The following is a 24,625-nucleotide window of genomic DNA, read 5'->3' on the forward strand; positions in this document are numbered from 1 at the left end:
GCAGAAGGTTTTATTTCTCTGTCAGTTAACATATCTTCAGTCCAATAATGCATGAGTTTCCAAAATGTTTCTGAAACAATGGCATACAAAAAATGTACCAGATCAACCCCTTAATGGCAAGTGTATCATATTTCAGTGGTTCTGAAACTTTTTTTCCTTTACATCAAGGACGCTAAACCGACAGAAATTAGACCCCACCCCCACCCCCTTGGACGAAATTTTGAAACAAACACCAGAAATACACTTGTTCTGAGACAGAATAACGTTTTCTTTTTTTAGCCAATATACGTTCAAATTAGGGCCAATGGCATGAATTTTTGGAGGAATTTCTGGAAAAAAAATGTAATATTTCTGGAAAAGAAAGTGGTAAAATTTTTGGTAGATGGTAGACATTTTTAGAAAAAAGTTTTTGAAATTCTAGAAAAAAGTGGTAAAGTGGTAACATTTCTAGAATTTTTTTTTAAATATTTTAGGGAAAAAAATGGTAAAAAAAAAAAAAAAAATGTTAGAAAAAATGGAGAAAAAAAAATTTAGAAAAAAGTTTTTGAAATTCTAGAAAAAAAAGTGGTCAAATTTTGGGACCCCTTGAACTCTCTCAAGGACCCCACTTTGAGAGCCACTGTCATGTTTGATACACAGCTTTTGAGACCTCTACAGCATCAGTGTCATACTTTATTATGTATAAAACATACAATTTAAACACATAAACTGTGAGCAATACATTTAAAAAATGTATTCAGTTGTGATATGAAGGAAAATTCAAAATTCAAAATTCAGTGAATCTTTCAGTGAACATCTCTTCAGTCCAGTAATGCATGAGTTTGCAGCAGCGCAGCAGGCTGAAGGACATGTTTGGGTTATCCCATGCTATGTTTAGACACAGTGAGGATGCTTCATGAGGACGGTGCTGCTGCTGCGGTCACTGGGCCGTCCCTCTGAAGGCCTCCAGGTGCTGGTTGAACCGGTCCATGCTCTCTCTGGCCGTAACGAGCTGCTTCTCACACCACTGGACCAGAGCCTGCTGCAGCATCTGCACACGGGCGCTTTCAAACTGCACGATCTGGACAGAGAGAGACACACGTCACACATGTGCATGTTAAAGGGACAACGAGGAGTTTCTCCATCGGCAAAACGAAAAATTCCGCGACATTAAAAAAGTCTCATATTAATGTGGATGAATCTACGTTACCACTTGTTAATGGGCCCATTTTCGATAAATATATTGTTTTGTCTCTATCGTTATTTTGTTATTATTAGTGGTGGTGGAAATGCTGGTTGAGCCGACCAGCGTTTCTTTACTTTAGGTTTCGTAGTGAGTCATGAGAATAACGCCGCCGAATCTCCGTTTATGGTGGGAACTACGACGGTATGTGATCGTCTTCCAACCTCTGACTTTAATTCTTGATGAATGAAAACATGAGTCTGTCTTGCGCTGGTCAAAGAATTTCACGGTGCGGAGGCTCATAAATGTAGTGAGAAAACGCGGGGGGAATAGATGATAGCTCTGAGCAGCTCACGGCTCTGCTCCGCCATTCTAAAAATAGCTTGCACCAACAATTAAAGGTAACGAACCTACTGCTATGACTATAGGGATTATGGCAATGGGCCAATTTGCCAAAATGTTGAACTATCCCTTTAAACCAGGTTTCTGAAATGGGGATATGATGTTTACATGCACAAACACAAACTCTGATCATAACTGGGATACTCAAGTCCATGTAAACACACTGATCCAGTGCATAAAACGATGTAAAACGTGGATGTTTTACCTCCTGTTTGGCGACGTCACTGATGTGGTCAAACTCCGTCTCTGCTGCTTTCTTCACCTCCTCCATCTGATGAAGGAACAAAGCATCAGAACTGACTTCACATCCAGATTAAACCTGCATCTTTTGGTCGTTTCCCCCCCTCCTTGTTGTGACTGAATCTCTCATCAGCGGCGCACCACTGCCCCCTGCTGGTCACACACACTCACCGCAGCTTTCTTCACCGGTTTGGCCCTTTCTGCGTTTCTTCTGGCTGTTTCCAGTTCCACCAGTTTACAGGTTCTCCTGAACAGCATTTCCTGCATCGGACAAGATAATCATGTTACACAGATTGCATTTCATTTCATTTTCATTTTCATTTGTTCCATTCATGCATTATTGGCAAAATGATGATAGATAATAATTCACACATTCCTTCCATGCATGGATGAAGAAAAAACTTATTTTCCCTGCCTCTTACTATATTCATTTTGAAATAAGAAACAGATGGTCTGCCACATTATTTGTAAATCTCATAACACAAAAACACAAGCAATGACTTCCCATTAAAGGGTTAGTTCACCCAAAATTGAAATTTCACTCATTATCTACTCACCCTCATGTGGACTAAGGGCTGGGAGAAGTTTCAGAGTCCTCCGTGGCTTCTCTGAGTTACAGCGGGGCTCCGTGCAGCACTGCATGTCCATATGACGGTTGAGAACAGAGCTCACTTTTCTTCGTCCAAAAAGACACACCAAAAAACATCCAAATACCTCCATGCTGCTCGTCTGTAATGTCCGTCTTGTATTGAAGCCCCAACATGAGAAATTGTTCCGAAAAAAATTAAATAAGTCTATGTTTTAAGATTGTTTGTAACGGAAGCTCCCAGTGTTGCTCTGCAGGAATCTTGCGCGATTTGCAGAGCCGTGAACTGGGTGTCAATGCAAATCGCGCGAGCTTGCGCTACAAACAAGCTTAAAATATAGACTTATTTAATTTTTTTCGGAACAATTTCTCATGTTGGGGCTTCAATACAAGAGACGAGCACTATGGAGGTATTTGGATGTTTTTTGGTGTGTCTTTTTGGACGAAGAAAAGTGATCTCCGATCGCTACCGTCATATGGACATGCAGTGCTGCACGGAGCCCCGCTGTAACTCAGAGAAGCCACGGAGGACTCTGAAACTTCTCCCAGCCCTTAGTCCACATGAGGGTGAGTAGATAATGAGTGAAATTTCAATTTTGGGTGAACTATCCCTTTAAAAATAATGGGAGAAAGAAATCATAACATGAGCAACTATCTTTGCATTTCATATGAATTTATAGTTTTCAGAGCAATCCATAGTTTCACACCAGCCACTGAAATACACTTAATAATAATAATATTTATACAATAATTATATTTCCTCCTGTGTTCTTCATCCTCTGTGCATGGTAATAAAACAAGTGCTGCAGGCAGGGCCGTTGTATAGGGGAGAAGGGTGATGATAACTCTAGGGGCCCAGCGCCCAGTAGGGCCCATAAAAAACCCCAGTAGTCTAATCTTTGTATGACTGATTTATTCTGCGTAAGACCCTGACTAATACTCACAAGTACACTGTAAAAACGTATTATCTTTCCAAGAATATTTGTCTTATTTCTTCTTATTTCTTGTCCAAATGTCTCATTTCTAGTCAAAACTAATCTCTTTCCACTTAAAATAAGACTCATAACCTAAAAATTAACTTGTTTTTAGATAATTTTCACTTGTTTCAAACAAATTTTCACTTGAAATAAGTAGAAAAATCTGCCAGTTAAAGCATGTTTTTTGTGCTTGTAATAAGGAAGAAAAACTTGTTCCTCTATCAGATATTTTCTACTTATTCCAAGTGAAAATCTGCTTGAAAGGAGTAAGAAGTGTCTAAAAACAAGCTACTTTTAATATGATGTGTCTTATTTTAAGTATAATGAGATTTGTTTTGACTAGAAATTACATTTTGACTAGAAATAAGACAAATATTCTTGGTAAGATACTTGAGTTTTTGCAGTGTAATGCTGCATTAGCATCAAAACAAAGTAGGCAAAATAAAAAATGATAATACATACGTAGTCTAAGAAAAAAAAAAAAACTGGAAAAGTTAGAGGGAGGGGCCCACTTTAGTATTCTTTAAGGGGGCCCAGAATTCCTAGCAAAGGCCCTGACTGCAGATGATCTGGCAGTTTTCGCATTTTTCCCCTTAATCATCACAACATTATCAACATCATCATCGTCAGGCAGAAGTTTCCGTCTTTATTTCAACTGATGAAATAATAAGATAATAAAATAAAAACAAAAGCGCTCACCTTCTCTGCCTCCTGGTAGCGTGACTCCAGGTCCAGGCCCAGACCCAGAGTGCTCACGTTGTTGTCAGCAACACTCGTCATATTTTTCTGAACCACACAACAACAACAACAACATTGTTACATTAGCTGGTTGCCAAGATGGGAAGTGGCATTTGTGCAGCATTTATGTCACAAAGTTCAACTAAACTAGTGACTCAGTCTTTAATATTGTCAGCTCTAGACTACTGTCTGACAGTATGGTCTAATGATACCTGTGGAAAATATAACAAAGTTACAAATAGCACTAAATAGTTCCAATAATACAAGAAAATAGTCAAATTAAAATATAAGACAACATCTATTGTCCAGAGACGATTGCAGAGATACTAGCTACTGGTCTGTATGAGCTGTCTTGTTTGTGTGTTGGTTATTATGTCTTACTTATGTGTTATGTGTTAAAGGGATAGTTCAACATTTTGGCAAATTGGCCCATTGCCATAATCCCTATAGTCGTAGCAGTAGGTTCGTTACCTTTACTTGTCGGTGCAAGCTGTTTTTAGAACGGCGGAGCAGAGCCGCGAGCTGCTCAGAGCTACGCTACGGAGGCTCATTATGGGATTTCTTGGTTTCCCTCATCAAACTCATCAAATACACAATCCAACAACTCCACAACGCTCTGGTGGACAAGTTGTGACCTGCACATTCACCACGCTATGAGATAATAACACAACGTTACCAGACAGAGTTGTTTTAGAGGGAAATACAGAGACTGCTTGATGAAAAACTGTCCCTGAAGGCAACGAGCATCAGCTGTTTTGCATGAATTTCCCTCTAAAACAACTCTGTCTGGTAACGTTGTGTTATTATCTCATAGCGTGGTGAATGTGCAGCTCACAACTTGTCCACCAGAGCGTTGTGGAGTTGTTGGATTGTGTATTTGATGAGTTTGATGAGGGAAACCAAGAAATCCCATAATGAGCCTCCGTAGCGTAGCTCTGAGCAGCTCACGGCTCTGCTCCGCCGTTCTAAAAATAGCTTGCACCGACAATTAAAGGTAACGAACCTACTGCTATGACTATAGGGATTATGGACAATGGGCCAATTTGCCAAAATGTTGAACTATCCCTTTAACTGTCTTGTTATGTGTTGAATAATTGCACTGACATAATGTGAAGTTGTTCTAAGGAAGAATAACTGTTGCTACAATGCAGCTAATGCGGTTCCTAAATAAACTAAACTAAACTAATTATCTGCAGATGATTTGGCAAAGCAGTGATCCACTATTTCTGTTTACAACGCACAAAATAACAACTTGACTTACCTTCATAGACTCAAAGACTTCAGACAGTTGCACACAGATCCTGAGAGAGAGAGTTCAGTGTTTTTATTAATGACCTTGTACTGTATTTTCAGTGTTTAGATGCAGTCGTGTGTGTTTGTGACACTAATAAGACTCAGTCAAACCTTGAAAAAGCCTGTTTGTCAGGATCGTCTCCTGCTTCCACACACAGATGCAGAGCAGCTGAGAAGTGTCCACAGGCCACGGCGATCTCTGTAAACAACCACAACAACAGACACACACACACACACACAGACACACACATACAGTTACGTCAGACTGGGCAGGAATTGAATTTGTTTTGTGATGCTTTGGGAAATTTAATTTATTATTACACATCCCAGATCAAGTCTCTGAATGAGCTCTTTGTCTGCTTTTCAAAGTTCAAACCTGAAACATGTTTCTTACTTTGCTGGGTCAGCACCACATCCAGGAACCTCTGCAGGAGGAGAAAAATAAAACAGATCAATATGAGTATCATCAGGTTTTAAAGGGACAGTTCACCCAAAATTGAAATTTCAGTGGGTCTCGGCGTAGCAGTGCATGTCCATTTAACGGTTGCAAATGGATACCAACTGTCTTCGTAACAAAAAGACACACCAAAAAACATCCAAATACCTCCATGCTGCTCATATGTAATGTCCGTCTTGTATTGAAGCCCCGAAAGGCGAAATTGTCCAGAAAAAAATTAAATAAGTCTATATTTCAAGCTTGTTTTGTAGCAGAAGCTTCTCGAAGCTCCTCTTCCCGGTTCGTTACAAGACGGACATTACATACGAGCAGCATGGAGGTATTTGGATGTTTTTTGGTGTGTCTTTTTGTTACGAAGACAGTTGGTATCCATTTGCAACCGTTATATGGACATGCACTGCTACGCCGAGACCCCCTGTAACTCAGAGAAGCCACGGAGGACTCTGAAACTTCTCCCAGCCCTTAGTCCACATGAGGGGGAGGAGATAATGAGTGAAATTTCAATTTTGGGTGAACTATCCCTTTAAGTTAGACGACAAAAGAAAAAGACAAATAAAAAAAACATAAAATCCAGAAACAGACTTGTCCAGACCAGAGCCGACTCACTCTCACCTCTGCTGTGTTCTTTGCGTGGCCGGTCAGGACCAGGTTTTGATCACGTTCAGTTTGAAAGAACTCGTCCACATCCTGCAAACACAAACCATCACAGCATTAAAACTACACACACACACACAGACACACACACACACACACACACACACACACACACACACACACACACACACACACACACACACACACACACACACACACACACACACACACACACACCCGACAGTAGAGTCTGCATGAGTCCCGGTGGTTTTACCTTATGGCCTTCTTTCCTCATCTCCCCCATAGCTTGACTCAGCCGGTTGAAAAGGTTTTTCCTCGCTCGCTGTCGACCTGGAGGCTGCACACAAACACACACACACAGTTACACACACACAGTTACGCACACAAACCATAGACTGTAAAAAGAATGGACGTAGCGTCCGTGACGTCACCCATTGGTTTTGGGGAGTCGTTTTTGTGACTCAAATATGGCGGCCTGGACAGCGCCATGTTGGATTGGCCGGCCGAGAACCCGCCCACTGGCCTCGAAGCAGCTGTCCACGGAGCTGCTCGGACCTGTCACTCAACGTTTCCGCGCCCTAATTGGCCAGAGTTTTAACCTAATAACAGTAAAACGGTAGAGTTAAAAAAAAATTCACCCCCCTCAGAGTGTGTGCGGGGGTAGAAACTATCGATTGAGAAAAAAAAACGTTCTGACACCAGGCTTTTAACATGTTTACTGAGGATGTAAAATCGGCGATTTTAACATGGGGGTCTATGGGGAATGCTGCTTTCTGACACCAGCCCCCAGAGGAAGCCGGGGGGGTTGCAGTTTTTTGAACGCGGAAGTGAGCTTCACTTCTCAGACCCACAACTGCCCCCTTGACACAAACACACAAAAACACTACAACATTTTCAGGTTAACAGTGTTCAAACACAGTGAGCACAGTTCATGTAGCACCTTTATTTATTAGTTTGCTTGTTTATTACATCCAGACTCAACACTAGATGCCATCTCACCACTGTGTATATAATGTACTGTACTACTCCTTATTCAACTGTAGATACTTTTCATACTTATCTGTACATACCGTTACTTTACATTATATATATTATATTATTAAAAATTGTGTTTTTTTCTTTCTCTTATTTGTACACTTCAAAAACTATAAATATTTCCAAGAATATTTGTCTTATTTCTTGTCAAAATGTCTAATTTCTAGTCAAAACTAATCTCTTTCCACTTTAAATAAGACCCATCACCTAAAAATCAACTTGTTTTTAATTTTCACTTGAAATAAGTAGAAAAATCTGCCAGTGAAAGCAAGTTTTTTGTGCTAGTGATAAGAAAGAAAAACTTGCTTCACACTATCAGATTTTTCTACTTATTTCAAGTGAAAATTGGCTTAAAATAAGTAAAAAAATGTCTAAAAACAAGCTACTATTTTATGTATAACTATGTATGTGTATGTATATGTATAAATATACTTATTTTAGGTATAATAAGATTAGTTTTGACTAGAAATAAGACAAATATTCTTGGTAAGATTTTGAGTTTTTGCAGTGTATTGTGTTTGTTATTTCCCATCATCTAAGAAAAAAATGATTTTGGATGGGGAAAAAAGCATCAATATGAATATAACTGCCTTTTTTCTGATCCAAAATCATTTTTGCAAAGCATGTGTAGTGATATTTTGAGCATTATATAAAGGCCAAAGTCGCGGTTAGAAGAACTGCCCCCATTACTTCACTGTTTAACTGCAGTGTAGTGCAGCTAGCAGGAGGAGAGCTAGGTCTGGTCTGCACATATTTTTCTTGGATTTTTCTCCTATGGTTGCACTCGGGGACCTAGAGCTGTAGAGCGTTACTTAGAAAATGACCGGACTTCTCCTTTAAGTCTGACTTAAACACAGCAAAGAGGCAGGATTACTGTCTACCTGCACCTGTATCTGTCATACATTTGTTCTGCAGAGCTGAAATGATGAATGTCTTCATAAGGACAAACTATTCTGAACCAGTATAATTTATTGTTAATATTATTTGCTGCGTGTGGTAAATGAAGCTTCTCTTCTCTCGGCAGCAGGAACATTATTAATATTCACTGAAACAGAGTTACACACACAAACTGCACCAACTTTCATCTCAGGCAGCAGGACTGTGAGCTGGTGTTTCTACTCTGCAGGCCGACAGCTTGAGCTCTTATTTATGTTGTTGACTTCACTTCACCACCTGCTCCTTTTCTCTTTTTTTTTATTATTTCAAAGCACTAATCACTGATTTTGTGCCTTTTTTTCCACCACTGTGTCCTGTCCTTACGCTTCTTTATCTACAGACAAAATAAAAAGGTTTACAACGGAGAGTCGTCTTCAAAGTCCACAGTCCAACTGAGACAACAGGCTCATTTAAATGCTTCTCTCCAGCTGTGGTGGCCGTCGTTTTCCACTTTTATTTTTTATTTTGCCTTTTGAGTTTTGAGTTTTTAGGCGCAGTCAGAGTCTGAGTGAGTTTTGTTCAGAAAAACAACTAAACGTGCATGTAGCCTGTCAGTCACATGTGTGAGTCTGTGGCATCGTGACAGTGTGTGTGCTCTCGTCTCAGAGACCGGTCTGTGCCATCAGCTGGTCCACTTGTTTGCAAAACAGCAGCCGTTCACAGGGCACAGTTCCCATGGCAACTTCAGGAGCACCTTCTGGAGGAACCATGAGGTCTAGTGCTTTCAGCTTTCTGGTTTAAGTGGAACCAAAGTGGGAAGACGTTACTCAGGTTGCAATATACTGTATATATTTTTTTGCTGTCTCTGTAATCCTTCTTCAGTTTTTTAAAGGAGACATATTCTGCCCCTTTGTCACAAATTAAAATAGTTCCCAGTTGTCTTAAAGGGATAGTTCAACATTTTGGCAAATTGGCCCATTGCTATAAGACAGAGTTGTTTTAGAGGTAAATTCGTGCAAAACCGCTGATGCGCGTTGCCTTCAGGGACAGTTTTTCATCAAGCAGTCTCTGCATTTCCCTCTAAAACAACTCTGTCTGGTAACGTTCTGTTATTATCTCATATGTCACAAAGTTCAACTAAACTAGTGACTCAGTCTTTAATATTGTCGGCTCTAGACAATTGTCTGACAGTATGGTCTAATGATACCTGTGGAAAATATAACAAAGTTACAAATAGCACTGAAGAGTTCCAATAATACAAGAAAATAGTCAAATTAAAATATAAAAAGTTGGTTAAACAACATCTAGAGAGGCCTGCACATTCACCACGCTATGAGATAATAACAGAACGTTACCAGACAGAGTTGTTTTCCAGGTAAATACAGAGACTGCTTGATGAAAAACTGTCCCTGAAGGCAACGCGCATCAGAGGTTTTGCATTAATTTCCCTCTAAAACAACTCTGTCTGGTAACGTTGTGTTATTATCTCATAGCGTGGTGAATGTGCAGCTCACAACTTGTCCACCAGAGCGTTGTGGAGTTGTTGGATTGTGTATTTGAAACCTAGAAATCCCATAATGAGCCTCTGTAGTGTAGCTCTGAGCAGCTCACGGCTCTGCTCCGCCGTTCTAAAAACAGCTTGCACCGACAATTAAAGGTAACGAACCTACTGCTATGACTATAGGGGTTATGGCAATGGGCCAATTTGACAAAATGTTGAACTATCCCTTTAACACATAACAGTGTTATGTTTCCCTTTAACACATAACAGTGTTATGTGTTAAAGGGATAGTTCAACATAACACAAATAAATAAGACATAATAACCAATCCCATGAGCCTCCGTAGCGTAGCTCTGAGCAGCTCACGGCTCTGCTCCGCCGTTCTAAAAATAGCTTGCACCGACAATTAAAGGTAACAAACCTACTGCTATGACTATAGGGATTATGGTAATGGGCCAATTTGCCAAAATGTTGAACTATCCCTTTAACACTGCAGAACATCTCATTTTGGGGTGAAGGGTGAAGTTCATGCAGGTGGAGACCATCGACCATGATCCTCCATATTATTTGTCCAGTAAGGCGCCATCATGTTTGTTGTTGCATGAATCTCTCCAGTCAGTCATTCTGTGAAATTTTAACCATTTACTGTCCTCCACGCTCATAAAAATCACGTTGCATCTGACATTAAATCCCGTCTGCTTACAGGTGCCGCTTTAAGAAAGTAAAGTAAAAAATGTGTTGACTTCACTTACATCTGTGCTGGTGAGGAAAGTCTCCACAGCTTTGTTTTTGCTGAGGATGCTGTGTGTAGCGACCTGCCGGAGGAACGTCTGCAGCGCTTGGCGGTACGGCTGCCACTCCCCCAGGGCGAGGAAACCTGCAGCGAGGCGTTCAGCGTGTTAAAATAATACATAATAACACTCTAATACACTAAAATAGATGTATATTTGTTTGCATTTACTATATGTTTTGTGCGCTCACCGAGCTGTTTCATAACCTTGGCAGATCCATTCACCTGAGCCTTCGCAGGAACAGGAGGAAACTTAAAGGAAAAAGGAAAATATGATTATATTTAAGCCAAAATTAGACTCTTCTTATTTATTTAAAACTTTATTCAGTACAGTAGGTGCTTGGGTTTAGTTGAGGAGAGCATGGTTGTTACAGCGTGAACGAAATATGAACCTCAGGGATCACAGACTCAGCTTTGCAGAACAGACGCTACCATGTCATTGTGTAGGAAGTAAAATACTTCCTGATAGGGATCTGCTGCATTTAAAAAAACACACACAGACACACACACACATACACACACATCCAATCTAACCGCAAAGCTTCTTTATGTTCTACAGTTCGGGGGAAACCGACGGAGTGGCAACACGGAGATAAGAAAAGTCTGATGTGGAGCAGAGAAAGGAGGAAGTGTTTGAACGGCAACAAACTCACTCCTCACCAGTGGAACATACTGAAACCTGTGGTCTAGTGTGTGTGTGTGTGTGTGTGTGTGTGTGTGTGTGTGTGTGTGTGTGTGTGCGGTCCACATTTTGGTTTTGCAATCTTTCCCACTGTACGCTGTGCTACAAGAATGCATGGTTTGAAATGACCACATGCACTTAATATGCACTAAATAAACAGAGGCAGTTCACAGATCGGTGTCTGAGCGAACCGTGATGTCCCTGAACGCATCGACTCCATCCATTAACGTTAACATTAACATGAACAGCTTCAGATGTCCAGATGAAACAGAAAAAACACTGACTATGACTCCTTGTATCCCAGGAACGTCCTCCTCCGGAGCAAACAGGTGCTGCTGCAGCCACTCAAAGTCATCGTAGGTCCGGTCCACATGGTACTCCCCGGTCCTAGACAGCTGCAACACACACAGGCACACGGATCGATGTGTCACGGTTTGCACAAGTCGAACACATCCATCCACTGTCATTGTGGTTTCCTGTGTCAACCAGGACCCAAAATGCAACAAATATCAAGTGAATGAGCCGCTGTCTGACCTTCTGAGAGACGATCAGAAAGGTGAGCGTGTCCCCGTCTTTCAGCACCTCTGTCACCCTGATGTCACGACCGTGGACACTCAGAGAAGACGTCACCTCTTGTGTTTCTTGCTAAAAAAAAAAGGAAAATGTAGCTGTTAATACAATCAATACAAAAATATTGTAGTGAAATCACATTATTAAACAGAATAACTTTAAATAAAGTTTTAAGTTTGAACTTCTCTGTGTGCAATGCATAGGCTACTGACAGTCCTATGGTGCGAGCCTGGAGAGAAGGTCACATGACACTCAGAGAAGTTTTTCCAAAAAACAACTGAAACATGTTCAGACACTTACCATCATCGTGAAGATTGCAAAGTTATTAATGTTTCCAGTCTGTCTTTGTTTCAAAATCTTAAATCTCCCTTTTTTTTTGTTTAAGTGCATGAAGCTGAAAAGCTCTTTTGTCTTATTGTGGGGCTTTACTGCGCTCACGCTCCTGCTCAACTGCTGAGAAGGCACAGGATATCCTCTGGGTCAAAGTGCACACCGGTGCCCGAGAGAGAGATGAGGGAGGAAAACTGTTCCAAATCTTTAAAAAAAAAAAAAAAAAGAAAAAAGTGCTGGCGCAGCGAAAAACAACAACAGATGAGTTAAACGTTGGGTTAGTCAGTAACTCTGCACCTTGGACACGCCCACACGCACTGGGAAGAAAAAAAGAAAAGGAAAAAAAAGTGGCATAACGGTCCAATCAGTTCGCCAGCTGTTAACCTTAACACTCACAAGCCTGTAAACAAGCGCTGACCTTACAAGGCATCCCATAAAAGACGCAGACAGAGCACAAGGCGTGAGATCACAATTTAATATGGAGACTTTGTTATCGATAATAAAAAAAAGACACAAATACACTAAAATGTACACTGCAAAAACTCAAAATCTTGTCTTATTTCTTGTCAAAATGTCTCATTTCTAGTCAAAACTAATCTCTTTCCACTTTAAATAAGACTCAACACCTAAAAATTAACTTGTTTTTTAGATAATTTCCATTTGTTTCAAACAAATTCTCACTTGAAATAAGTAGAAAAATCTGCCAGTGAAAGCAAGTTTTTTTGTGCTTGTAATAAGAAAGAAAAGATTTTTCTACTTATTTCAAGTGAAAATATGCTTGAAATAAGTAAAAAGTGTTTAAAAACAAGCTACTTTTTTATGTATAACTAATATATAAATATACTTACTTTAGGTATAATGAGATTTGTTTTGACTAGAAATGACATTTTGACTAGAAATAAGACAAATATTCTTGGTAAGATGTGTAGTTTTTGCAGTGTAACAGCTGTGCATGAGCCAGGACAAAGACACTGTGGACGTTAGTCAGTAGTAGTCTTCCTCATATTCGTCCCCATCTGCAAAATAGAAGCTGAAACCAGCAGCGTCCTCGGAGCTGAAGTGGTCGAATGGAGCGCCACCGCCACCGTCCTCCTCCTCCTCCTCCTCCCAGTCGGGATCAAAGAAGCTCCAGTGGAAGTGTGATGGCTCCTCCATGAAGGGACCTCCTCCTCCATCATGGAAGACGTCAGAGAAGCTGAAGTGGAAGCTCGACGTCACATCTTCATCCTCGGGATCAACGGAGACCTCGTTCTGCAGGAAAGACTGGTGGTCGACGCTGTCATAGAGACGCCTCTTCTCCTGGTTGGACAGCACCGAGTAGGCTAGAAGAGGAAGAGGAGGAGGAGAAGGACGAAGAGGAGGACAGGTTTCATACACCTGAGACTGCCATGGATGTTCAGCTTTGTATTGTTTTTACAGTGTTTCTACTATTTCCCACAAGAGTGTATTAAATCTTAGAGACATCACTTCTGCAACAAACTACATCGGAGTCCTAGAGCATGTTTATGGAAAACCTATTTCCACCACATGATAGAAAAAAAAAGATCTAAGAACTCAAATTAATCAGATACCAAGTCAAAATAATGAGGTAATAATAACTCACATCATATCAAATATATAGTGTGGCTTTGAGACACAGCAAACATGCATGCAATTATTTGTATATATTCCATATGATGTGACTTATTACATCGTTGTTTTGAGTCAGTAAGTCATTATATTGACTTAGTATCTCATTATTTTGACCAAGTATCTCATTATTTTAAGAAAGCATCTCATTATTTTGACTTAGTATCTCATTATTTTGACTAAGTTTCTCATTATTTTAAGAAAGTATCTCAAAGTATCTCATTATTTTGACTATGTCATTTAAAAAAAAGTATCTCAAGGTATCTCATTATTTTGACTTAGTATCTCATTATTTTTAGTTACTAGTAAAGTGGCTGAGATGGGCTTCATTCATACCACCTGCATGTTAAAGAAACATTCAGCTAAAACAAAGGAAAGTGAAGCTACCAATGGACTCGAATTAAGTAATCTGTTTGAAAATTAAATATGAGTGTCAATCTTGTAGATTACAAAGTGAAACTGCAGTGTGTGTGTGTGTGTGTGTGTGTGTGTGTGTGTGTGTGTGTGTGTGTGTGTGTGTGTGTGTGTGTGTGTGTTGTACCTTCTGCAATCTCCCTGAACGTCTTCTCAGCATCAGCGCCCTTGTTCTTATCGGGGTGGTGCTTCACGGCCAGTTTGCGGAAAGCCTTTTTTATCTGGCTGTCAGTTGCTGTTGGCTCAACGTCGAGGACTTGGTAGTAATTCCTGCTGGACTCGGCCTCGGACACACACAGTAGGAGGAGCAGTAGGAGCATGCACATCCAGACCAGTTTAGCACCACTTGCTGCTGCTGCTGCCATTGTGGAGCGTCTGAGCGCAAAAACAGGGAACTGAATCTTTTAAGCAAAACCCCTTTATCTGCTGTCCCTTTGCGGTCTAACAGCTTTAATCTACATAACAAGTCCTCATATCATCAGCAGCTGCAGTAACGACTCCGACTCTCACCTGTGAGCTGCTGCAGGCTTCAGTTTCCGACAATACACCCACAGAAAGTGTGCAAAAGCGCATCAAAACAACACAAAGCGGTTCTCATTATTAATTCATCGACGTATTTGTCTTTGTTTTACCTACGTTGCCCACAAGTTCCGCGTGTATTATTCATTTCCTTGCTTTAAAAACTGTCAACAAACTTGACAGACAACTTTTTTTTTCTTTTTCTTTTTTTACATGCAGTTCCGTACTTTCGCCGCCAGGGGGCAGAGAGCGGCCGCTGCAGGAAAAACACAGCAGAAGGAGAAGAGGAGGAAGAAGAGCTCAAGAAATGTGGTAAACACACCGAGGCCTTGAGGAAATTATTCACAACAACACGGACCTGGTTTGTTTTGTAGGTAAAAAATAATAATGAAATAAAATAAATACGTGTATGAAGTTTTATTGAATCGAAGCGAACTGTTTCTACACCGAAAACACGGAGCAGGAATCTACACTTTGTCTGGTGTTCGGTAAGAAAACGTTATCGATTATTATTATTAGCCAGCGAGCTAATGGTGGCTAATGCTAACTTACTAACCAGAGACGGATTTTTATTCATGTTTTTCGTCATATATGCTTTTATTTACCATTAACCTTAAGTTTTTGTGTTTATTATAGGGTCGTATGTTTTTTAATGTAACGTTAATGGCTGTTGCACTCGCTCAGACAGATAAAAACAGACCAGAATAAACACAACAGCTGATTCTGTGTGACTCTAGCTCGGCTTTACAACCACCAATCATCTATTGCAAACTAAATATAGAAGTCAACACATGCTACGTGGATTTATATATTTAGTTTGCAGTTATCTGTAACATCTGAAGTCAAAACGCTGTTGGTATCTGATCTAAACCATCCTCATCGTCAGAGATGCAAATAAATAACCAATATAAATGTTATTTTACAGGGTTAGGGTTAAGGTATCTGCTGTGTTTTAAGCTCCAAGACGGTGGGTTTCAGACTCTTTCTCTTTCTTTCAAACATCTACAATCTCAACAACTGATTCTGTGATACATAACTGATCAAATAATGGTCCACTTCAAATCAGTGAGGCTTTCCAAACCCTCAATCACCAAATGCAAACTAAATGTTTAAGTCAACAACACAGGATGTAATATCTGTAATATTTGGAGATGCAAATAGATAATTAGAGCTGCAACAATTAATCAAACACTAATCGATTAGTTAATTAATCGTCAACAATTTTTTTTAAAGAAAAAAAGTCCAGCTTGCTTGTTCCTTTATGACAATAAACTGAGACTCTCTTTGGTTTGTGGACAAAACAAGACATTTGAGGACGTCATCTGGTGGTTTGGGAAACACTGATTGGTATTTTTCACCATTTTATTGATTAATTGTTTAAATAATAGGCAGATTAATCGATAATGAAAATAATCCAGAGTAAAGTGACTGAGTTGTGCGTCCTCTCATAAATAATAACAATAGTAATTTAAGATTGGAATAACAATTGCTTTGTTAATTACCAAACTTCATAAAGCCAGATCTCTGCAAAAAACACCAGATTATATCAGGACAGAGACGTGCTGTATTGTTTACATTATGTAACTGAAAACCAAATAATCAAAACAACACCATTGACAATACTTTTTATTTTATTTCATAATTTATTAGTTGCAGGGACAGTGCACATCAATTAACATTGCTGTAAATGCAAAAAGGCCCAAAAAAATTGCAATGTCATCCTAAAACAGAATATATAAGAGGAAGGAGATACATGATACATGCAAACAATAATATGAGGTACAAAAACATGTAAATAAAATATAGACAACTTAGGACAACATACAGTAGACGACAAACATTATTAAACACTGAACAGTCATGCAGAGCAAAAACATTAACTTTACATTAAACATTAAAAGCATGCACAGTATATAAGATACATAAAACACAATAAAAGTAGAACATGCATGCAGGTACAAGTGAAGCACAGATCTTTTCTTGTGCCACTAATCATTCATTCTATATTAGAAAAAGCAGAGCAGAACTGAACTATACTGATGCTCATCCTGCAGTGACATCACCATTGGACAACAGACTGACTCGTTGCTTCTCTACACTGCAGATAGTCTGATGTGGTGAGACCACAGCAGGTTTCTTCCAGTCTGAACCACAGCAGAGAAACCACCACACCCTGTTACCAGTACAGTTTGCAGCTCCACTTCAGCCTGCTCTCTGTCCTGCAGCATTGTTACCTTCACGTCCTACAGAATTCCTCCTTTATCAGACATTTGGGAGGTTTTTATCCGTTGGGATTGTTGCTGGATGCAATAAAGAAACAGTTTTTTATTTGTACTTTGTAATATCTCTCCTCTGCTACCTCCTTTGCTTCCTTCCTGAGCCACCGAGCCAAGGTATTGTTGCATAACAGGGAGTGTGTGGTTTTCAAAACATCGCTTGTCCTTGTTGCAAGTCAGGTTTTTAATGAAAACCACTCTTTTTTACCACTTACCTTATTTTCAATTACTTTAATGGCCATTTTTACTGTTAACAATGGTTCAATGGTTTATTTTGCACAAGAAGAATAAAATAAGTTACAAATCAAACAGATAACATACAGTGCAGAAAGAGGCAAAAAGCTCATGTAAAGCAAATTTAGAATATCACAAAATGAATGCACAAGTGACAGAAAAACATATGTTCATACAAAGTTAAAGAAAAATAACTGGATATGAATACTTCAAAAGTTACAGGTGAATAAGCACCTTTTAATTTAAAACAATTCATGGATGAACATTTGTTTCCTAGATGGGAGTATCCATTCCATATTATTGCACCTTTTATATTATAACATATGGAAAATTGCACTCTGCATGTAAAACAATTAGGAGGATCAAGATGTAAAGCCTGTTGAGTTAAATGAGAGTGAACCTCTGAGTCTGGTCTAAAAGTGTCCAGGTATATTGTCTCAATTTAATGCTTTATATGTAAAAAGACATACTTGATATTATATTAATATTATAAATGTTAAAAATCGGGGCAGAGAGAGTTTATAAAGTTTATCTGTCTGGTCTCTCTTCCCCCTGACATCTGAGTCATTGAACCTCAGCAACAACAACACCTCATCCTATAATCTGCAGATCAGCTGTTGCCAGGAGATGAAGCCTCCATATTCTGCAGCTTCTGCTTCTGCTTAGTCACCAACTGTTGGATCTGCACAAGCAATTTCTCATCGTCTTTAAACAGCTCGTGTTATGAGTTTCAAAGCCAATGTGTCTTAGAAGGAATGATAATATTTTCCTGCCTCACAAATATAATTACATTACTAATTATACACACAAGATATTAAGTATCTATTAATATAAGACCAGTTATTGATCCCCAAGGAGAAAAGCTTGAAATATTTCAGTGTTTATTTGTCATCTATACCAAATCTTTAAAGGGATAGTTCAACATTTTGGCAAACTGGCCCATCGCCATAATCCCTATAGTCATAGCAGTAGGTTCGTTACCTTTAATTGTCGGTGCAAGCTATTTTTAGAACGGCGGAGCAGAGCCGTGAGCTGCTCAGAGCTACGCTACGGAGGCTCATGGGATTTCTTGGTTTCCCTCATCAAACTCATCAAATACACAATCCAACAACTCCACAACGCTCTGGTGGACTGGTGTATTTCAACTCAATTCAATTCAATATCTTTATTGTCCACAATGTGGAAATTTGTCTTTAGCTTCACCACTTACAGTACTCATAAGACCACATAAAATACAATACAATAACACACAATAAATAGCATAGCAAAAAAGTAAAAGAATAAAAGAGTAAAAAGGTGATAAACATAGCTCCAAAGTGTCCTGAATTGCATTTATGAATTTAATATTGTGACTGCATGCGGTATGAATGATTTCTAAAAAATATTTTTTGTAGTTTTGGCAGCTCTATAGCGCCTTCCTGAGGGGAGTTTTTGAAATTCATTGGCCAGGGGGTGACTGGGATCTGCTAAAATCCTATATGCCTTCTGTTCGACTCTGTCGTCGTAAATACATCCCAGCTGTTTCTGTTCCCTCCCTATGATTCTACTGGCCATTTTTACAATTTTTGCCAGTTTGGCTCTGTTTTTAACCCCCAGGTGACCATACCACATACATATATTGTAGCACAACACGCTTTCTACAAGACCCTGATAGACCAAATCTAAAACATTCTTACTCACATAAAAAGAGTTCAATTTTCTAATAATGTGCAAGCGCTGCATTGCCTTTTTAAAAATGTATTCAGTGTTAAAAGTAAAGCTCAAATTGCAGTCAAAAAAAGTTCCTAAATATTTAAACTCCTGCACTACTTCAACCTGCTGATTATCAATCATTGCAGGTGGAAGATCTACATCGATTCTCTGGTGACCAACAATAACCAGCTCCTTGGTCTTAGCTGTGTTAATGTAAAGGCAGCTGTCCCTGCACCATCCAGTGAGCTCAGCAGTGTGATCAAAATACATTGTCTGGCTGGTTGTGTCCCCCACTTTCATGAGACCCATTGATTTGTTTTTTATAAAATTTTTGCCACTCTTGTCTGTATTGTTCTGTGTTGTCTGTCACTCATCTTGTACAGTAAAGAAAACAAATAAATAACTTGATTTTTGTTTATTTTTTGTCTTGCAGATCTGCAGGATTGAAGCGAAGCGACTTCTCTCCTCCGAGGCCGCGGCCCTTCATGACCCGTTCCTCTCTGTGTGTGTGTGTGTGACTGTTTTCTGGGTCACGTGAGCCCACACACATGAGATGATGAGTGCTCCTCTTTTCTCCCCGCGCTGGGCCGAGCGCCATGCCTGACCGAGGCGGCGGCGGCGGCGGCAGCGGCAGCGGTGGGAGTCTGGGCGAGGACGGAGGAGGACCCGGGTCCGGTTTGGCGGGCGGCTCGGCTGAGGGCAGAGGGAGTTCAGGAGGAAGCAGCAGCAGCGTCGGAGGAGGAGGAGGAAACATCTCTGGCTCAGGGAGCATGGGGGGAGGAGGGGCGCTCGGTAACGGGAACAGTGGCGGCGGTGGCGGGGTGGCGTTGGACGGCGTCTGCAGAGACTTCATACGCAACGTGTGCAAGCGAGGGAAACGCTGCCGCTTCAGACACCCGGACTTCAACGAGGTGCCGGACCTCGGCGTGCAGAAGAACGAGTTCATCTTCTGCCACGACTACCAGAACAAGGAGTGCATGCGCTCCAGCTGCCGCTTCGTGCACGGCTCCAAGGAGGACGAGGACTACTACAAGAAGTCGGGCGAGCTGCCGCCGCGGCTGCGAGGGAAGGTGGCGGCGCGGCTCGGCCTCTCGCCCATGGACCTGCCCCACAGCCGCGGCGAGGTGCCGATCTGCAGAGACTTCCTGACGGGCGAGTGCCAGCGGGGCAACAAGTGTAAGTTTCGCCACGTGAAAAAGGACTTCGAGTACGAGCCGTCCAGAGCGGGCGTGGGCGGCGTGATGGGGCCGGGCGCCAGCGGGATGGTGAACCCCGGTAGCGGGATGATCGGCGGCGGGATGATCGGCGGTGGTGGAGTCGGCGGAGTCGGCGGCGGCGTTTGTGGCGGGATGCAGGGACTGGTGGGAAGCGGAGGAGGGAATAACATCATCGGGATGGGCTGCCCCAGCTTGGGCGGCTGCAGAGATCAGGGGATTGCGGGGATCGGCGGCGTGGGCGTCGGCGGGATGAGCGGCGGGATGATGAGCGGTTGCCTGGCGATGAGCTCGGCGGGGCAGCGGCGCTTCGACCGGACCGCGTGCTCCGTGTACGACCCGCTGCTGGAGAACGGGCTGTTCGCTGACGCCGGCTCGCTGGAAGCCTCCATGGACCACACGGCGCTGCAGCTGAAGCGGCGGCGGCTGGAGAACGGGCTGCGCCTCGCCGCCGACGGGAGCATCGGCGCACACTACGAGCTGGGAATCCAGGCCGCGCTGCCGCCACGGCCGCTGGAGTACCGCTTCCTGGAGGAGGAAAACTCTCTGCTCAGGAAGAGGGTGGAGGAGCTGAAGAAGCAGGTCAGAGGAGGAGGAGGAGACATCCATTCACTAATGATCCTAGATACGATTGTACGGTGGCCGACAAGGGCAAATGTGCCGTAAACGGCCAAACGCTGCAAAAACAGAAATTATGCAAAACCAAAAAACACACAAACAAATGCAACGGCAAAACGCTGCAACTGAGAAATGCTGCAATCACAGAAACGATGCAGAACCAAAAACATACAAACCCACAAAACAAATGCAAAAGAAAATGCTTCAAATACAAAAAAACGCACAAAACCCCAAAACAGATACAAGACAGAAATGCTGCATATTCACTCAAAACTGCAGTAGTCTTCCAGGCCTCTAGAGGGAGCCACCCTGAGGGATGGACCAGTCCCTTTAAGTTTGGCTAACTTTTGGAGTGGCGGAATAAAAACGCTCCTTTTTTTGTCTTCTTTTTTTTAACGCTCGGTCATAATCTTTTACAGTATTATAGAAGAGCAGAAGAACAGATTTACGTAGCCGATGTTAACGCACTGGAGTTGATATTCATTTGTTGATAAAACAATCGGGAGCTTCAGACGATACTGAGCGCGTCAACTTGAGTCTCGCGCAAGACTTTGTATTCCAGCTCCGTTTACAAACATGTTATCTTTCTTGAAGTGAACAAACCCCTCCGTTTGTTTGAAGCCATTTGGCGTTGTCTGTGTTCATATAAATTGTGGGTCTGTGGGATGTAAACAGCCTAAACAGCATAAGATCCGTCCGCTCCCGTTCATTGCTGCCGTGGCGATGCGGGGTCAGACAGAACTACTGCAGAACATTAAAAAGAAAATCTTCAGATTCATTCCCCATGAGCCCCAGGTTGAATTTGCCTGGAATTGTCCTTTAACTAACATTATCCATATTATTAGTCACTGTAACTACTTTCCAAGAGAGAAAGAGTGTTGTGATTGCATTTAACATTACCGTAGTTTTCTCTCGTCTACATCGTTGCCTCATATTGGACATTTGACCTACGTGATCAAAGAGATGAAGTTAAATGTAAACACAACAATTGGGTGTATTTGCAGCATTTTTCTGTTGCATTTTTTTCGTGAGTTTGCATGTTTTTGGTTCTGCATCATTTCTGCGATTGCAGCATTTCTCAGTTGCAGCGTTTTTCTGTTGCCGTGCGTTTGGCCTAGTTGGCCACCGTACAATTGTGTGCAAAGTATAATGCACATTGAAGAGTGTTATGCAATGCAATACAATGTGTTACCAAAGTCCAAACAAATAATTGAATTGTATCAGCTGTTAATTCAGATTGAATTATGCAGCCAAATAAAACTGTTCACTTTTATAGACACTAATACAGACCTGTCACATGACGCTCATGTGAACAATCTGTTTAAAGCAGCAGTTTGTCACTTCTGCAGTATGAGCATAGGAAAACATTTTTGATTTAGTCTATTCACTGTCTTTAAAATTAATATCTCTTCATTATTTCTGAGTGAAAACAGCTGTAAAGAGTTGAATAGGAACTACACCGTGATCCTGAAGACTGTGAGATAAATCAGATTTACACATAAAAGTCGTATTTTGAGAGTTAATGTGATGAATGCATGAAACTAACCAAGCGGAGGTAAACAGATATAATAGTCCTGCTATTTAAACTGTAGAAAACAGCTGACCTGCATGAGTTTTCATGCAGTCATCTGACAAACACACACACCAGAGAATTTATTTGGGCACATTAGAGAGAAAAAAAGAAGAGTTAAAGTCTTTATTCTGGAAAAAGAAAAATGTGTAGAAGTAATGATATAAAACGCTGTACGGCCAAAATGTGAAGAATTTCTTGGCCGGCGGTAAAAAAGTTCTTTGTTTTTACTTTAAAGAGTTATAATTTATATTAACCCTCCTGTTCCCTTCCTCCATCCTTCCTTCCTTTCTCCCTTCCTTCTTTCCACAATCATTTTTCCCTTCCTTCCTTCCTTCCTTTCTTCGTTCCCTTTGTCCTTATTGCTTCTTCCTTCCTCTTTTGATCTAATTGGCCCAATCTGTTGCCTCCATCTTTCTTTCCTTCCTTTTCCCTTCCTTCCTTCCTTCCTGCTTCCTTCCTGCCTTCCTTCCTTTTTTCCCTTCATCCTTCCTTTCTTCCTTCCTTCCTGTCTTCCTTCCTTTTTTCCCTTCATCCTTCCTTTCTTCCTTCCTTCCTGCCTTCCTTCCTTTTTTCCCTTCATCCTTCCTTTCTTCCTTCCTTCCTGTCTTCCTTCCTTTTTTCCCTTGGTCCTTCCTTCCTTCCTGCCCTCCTTCCTTCTTTCCCTTGGTCCTTCCTGCCTGCCTTCCTTCCATTCGTCCTTCCTTCCTTCCTTTATTCCCTTGGTCCTTCCTTCCTTCCTTCCTTCCTTCCTTCCTTCCTTCCTTCCTTCCTTCCCTTCATCCTTCCTGCCTGCCTTCCTTCCTTCCTTCTGTCCCTTGGTCCTTCCTTCCTTCTTTCCCTTCATCCTTCCTTCCTTCCTTTTTTCCCTTGGTCCTTCCTTCCTTCTTTCCCTTCATCCTTCCTTCCTTCCTTTTTTCCCTTGGTCCTTCCTTCCTTCTTTCCCTTCATCCTTCCTTCCTTCCTTTTTTCCCTTGGTCCTTCCTTCCTTCTTTCCCTTCATCCTTCCTTCCTTCCTTTTTTCCCTTGGTCCTTCCTTCCTTCTTTCCCTTCATCCTTCCATCCTTCCTTCTTTCCTTCCCTTGGTCATTCCTTCCTTCCTTTGTTCCCTTCGTCCTTATTTCTTCTTCCTTCCTCTTTTGATCTAATTGGCCCAATCTGTTGCCTCTCTCCATCTTTCTTTCCTTCCTTTTCCCTTCCTTCTTTCCAAAATCCTTTTTCCCTTCCTTTGTGCTTCCTTCCTTCCTTCCTTCTTTCCCTTCGTCCTTCTTCTTTCCTTTTTTCCCCTTGGTCCTTCCTTCCTTTTTTTTCCCTTCGTTCTTCCTTCCTTCCTTTTTTCCCTTCATCCTTCCTTCCTTCTTTCCCTTCGTCCTTCTTCTTTCCTTTTTTCCCTTGGTCCTTCCTTCCTTCCTTTCTTTCCCTTCATCCTTCCTTATTGTTGCAGAGCTCTGTGGTCACAAGCTGTTGCACAGATGTTTCTTCTTTTTCTAATCAAACTCTTGTGTGTGTTTTCTCCTCATCATCATCAGGTTTCGAACCTTGTCGCCACCAACGAGGTTCTCCTGGAGCAGAACGCCCAGTTCCGCAGCCAGACCAAGGTGCTGACCCTGACCACCACGCCGGCGCCGTCGGAGCAGAGCGGCCTGCCCCCGGTGGGCGCGGTGAGCTCCTACAACCACAGCATCGCCCAGACCCACACCACGCTGAGCAGCGCGGGGCTGCAGCCGCGGCCCGTCACGCAGCAGGACCTGGTCGTCGCCTCCAGCGCCGCCCAGTCCGCGCAGCAGCCGTCCAACGCCGGCGCGCCGCCCAGCCTCAACCCGGAGATCACGCCGCTCTCCGCCGCCCTGGTGGCGCAGACCATCGGCATGGCTCCGCCGGTCTCCATGGCGCCCGTGGCCGTGTCCGTGGCGCCCGTGGCCGTGTCGATGTCGATGACGCAGCCCATCCCCGGCATCACCATGAGCCACGCCACCACGCCGATGGTGTCGTACCCCATCGCCAGTCAGAGCATGAGGATCACCACGCTGCCGCACTGACCGACGACCGGAGCATCCGATGAAACACACTCTGTTTTTATTTGTACAAACTTAAAGGGACAGTTTTTGGCAAATCCTCCTCTCACCATAATCCCTATAGTCATAGCAGTAGGTTCATCACCTTTAATTATCGGTGCATGTTGTTTTTAGAACGGCGGAGCAGAGC

General features: G+C 41.9%; 3 protein-coding genes across 3 annotated transcripts; 1 reads left to right on the top strand and 2 right to left on the bottom strand.

The window, feature by feature from the left end:
- Window positions 1–787: 787 nt before the first annotated feature.
- LOC310986469 (sorting nexin-5) lies at window positions 788–12,453 on the bottom strand. The gene is made up of 14 exons (XM_083972399.1): window positions 12,225–12,453; window positions 11,889–11,999; window positions 11,639–11,749; window positions 10,864–10,924; window positions 10,635–10,759; window positions 6,724–6,807; window positions 6,468–6,542; window positions 5,793–5,823; window positions 5,510–5,597; window positions 5,367–5,406; window positions 4,067–4,153; window positions 1,976–2,065; window positions 1,770–1,835; window positions 788–1,060 (listed from the first exon to the last, which is right to left on the bottom strand). Exons 1-14 carry the CDS (start codon window positions 12,312–12,314, stop codon window positions 920–922), a joined length of 1,200 nt encoding a protein of 399 aa, XP_083828525.1. The 5' UTR covers window positions 12,315–12,453; the 3' UTR covers window positions 788–919.
- A 785-nt stretch (window positions 12,454–13,238) lies between these two features.
- LOC310985588 (dnaJ homolog subfamily B member 9) lies at window positions 13,239–14,662 on the bottom strand (the record flags this gene model as incomplete). The annotated part of the gene is made up of 2 exons (XM_083971204.1): window positions 13,239–13,576; window positions 14,425–14,662. 2 exons carry the CDS (start codon window positions 14,660–14,662, stop codon window positions 13,239–13,241), a joined length of 576 nt encoding a protein of 191 aa, XP_083827330.1.
- A 423-nt stretch (window positions 14,663–15,085) lies between these two features.
- zc3h10 (zinc finger CCCH-type containing 10) lies at window positions 15,086–24,625 on the top strand. The gene is made up of 3 exons (XM_083972060.1): window positions 15,086–15,304; window positions 19,452–20,814; window positions 23,950–24,625. The coding sequence occupies exons 2-3, from the start codon at window positions 19,615–19,617 to the stop codon at window positions 24,457–24,459; spliced, it is 1,710 nt and encodes a 569-aa protein (XP_083828186.1). The 5' UTR covers window positions 15,086–15,304; window positions 19,452–19,614; the 3' UTR covers window positions 24,460–24,625.

Source organism: Trachurus trachurus (assembly GCF_905171665.1).
Source record: "Trachurus trachurus genome assembly, chromosome: 5".
NCBI classification, from domain to species: Eukaryota; Metazoa; Chordata; class Actinopteri; order Carangiformes; family Carangidae; genus Trachurus; species Trachurus trachurus.

Bases quoted from the DNA above. Each gene is read 5' to 3' on its own strand.
- LOC310986469 (XM_083972399.1), bottom strand. From the start codon at position 12,314: ATGCACTTAAACAAAAAAAAAGGGAGATTTAAGATTTTGAAACAAAGA. The intron at 6,808-10,634 runs GTAAGTGAAGTC...GTTTGTGTGCAG, and splicing joins CTTTCCTCACCAGCACAGAT to CCTCCAGGTCGACAGCGAGC. The intron at 6,543-6,723 runs GTAAAACCACCG...TTGTGTTTGCAG, and splicing joins TGAGGAAAGAAGGCCATAAG to GATGTGGACGAGTTCTTTCA.
- zc3h10 (XM_083972060.1), top strand. From the start codon at position 19,615: ATGCCTGACCGAGGCGGCGGCGGCGGCGGCAGCGGCAGCGGTGGGAGT. The intron at 20,815-23,949 runs GTCAGAGGAGGA...CATCATCATCAG, and splicing joins TGGAGGAGCTGAAGAAGCAG to GTTTCGAACCTTGTCGCCAC.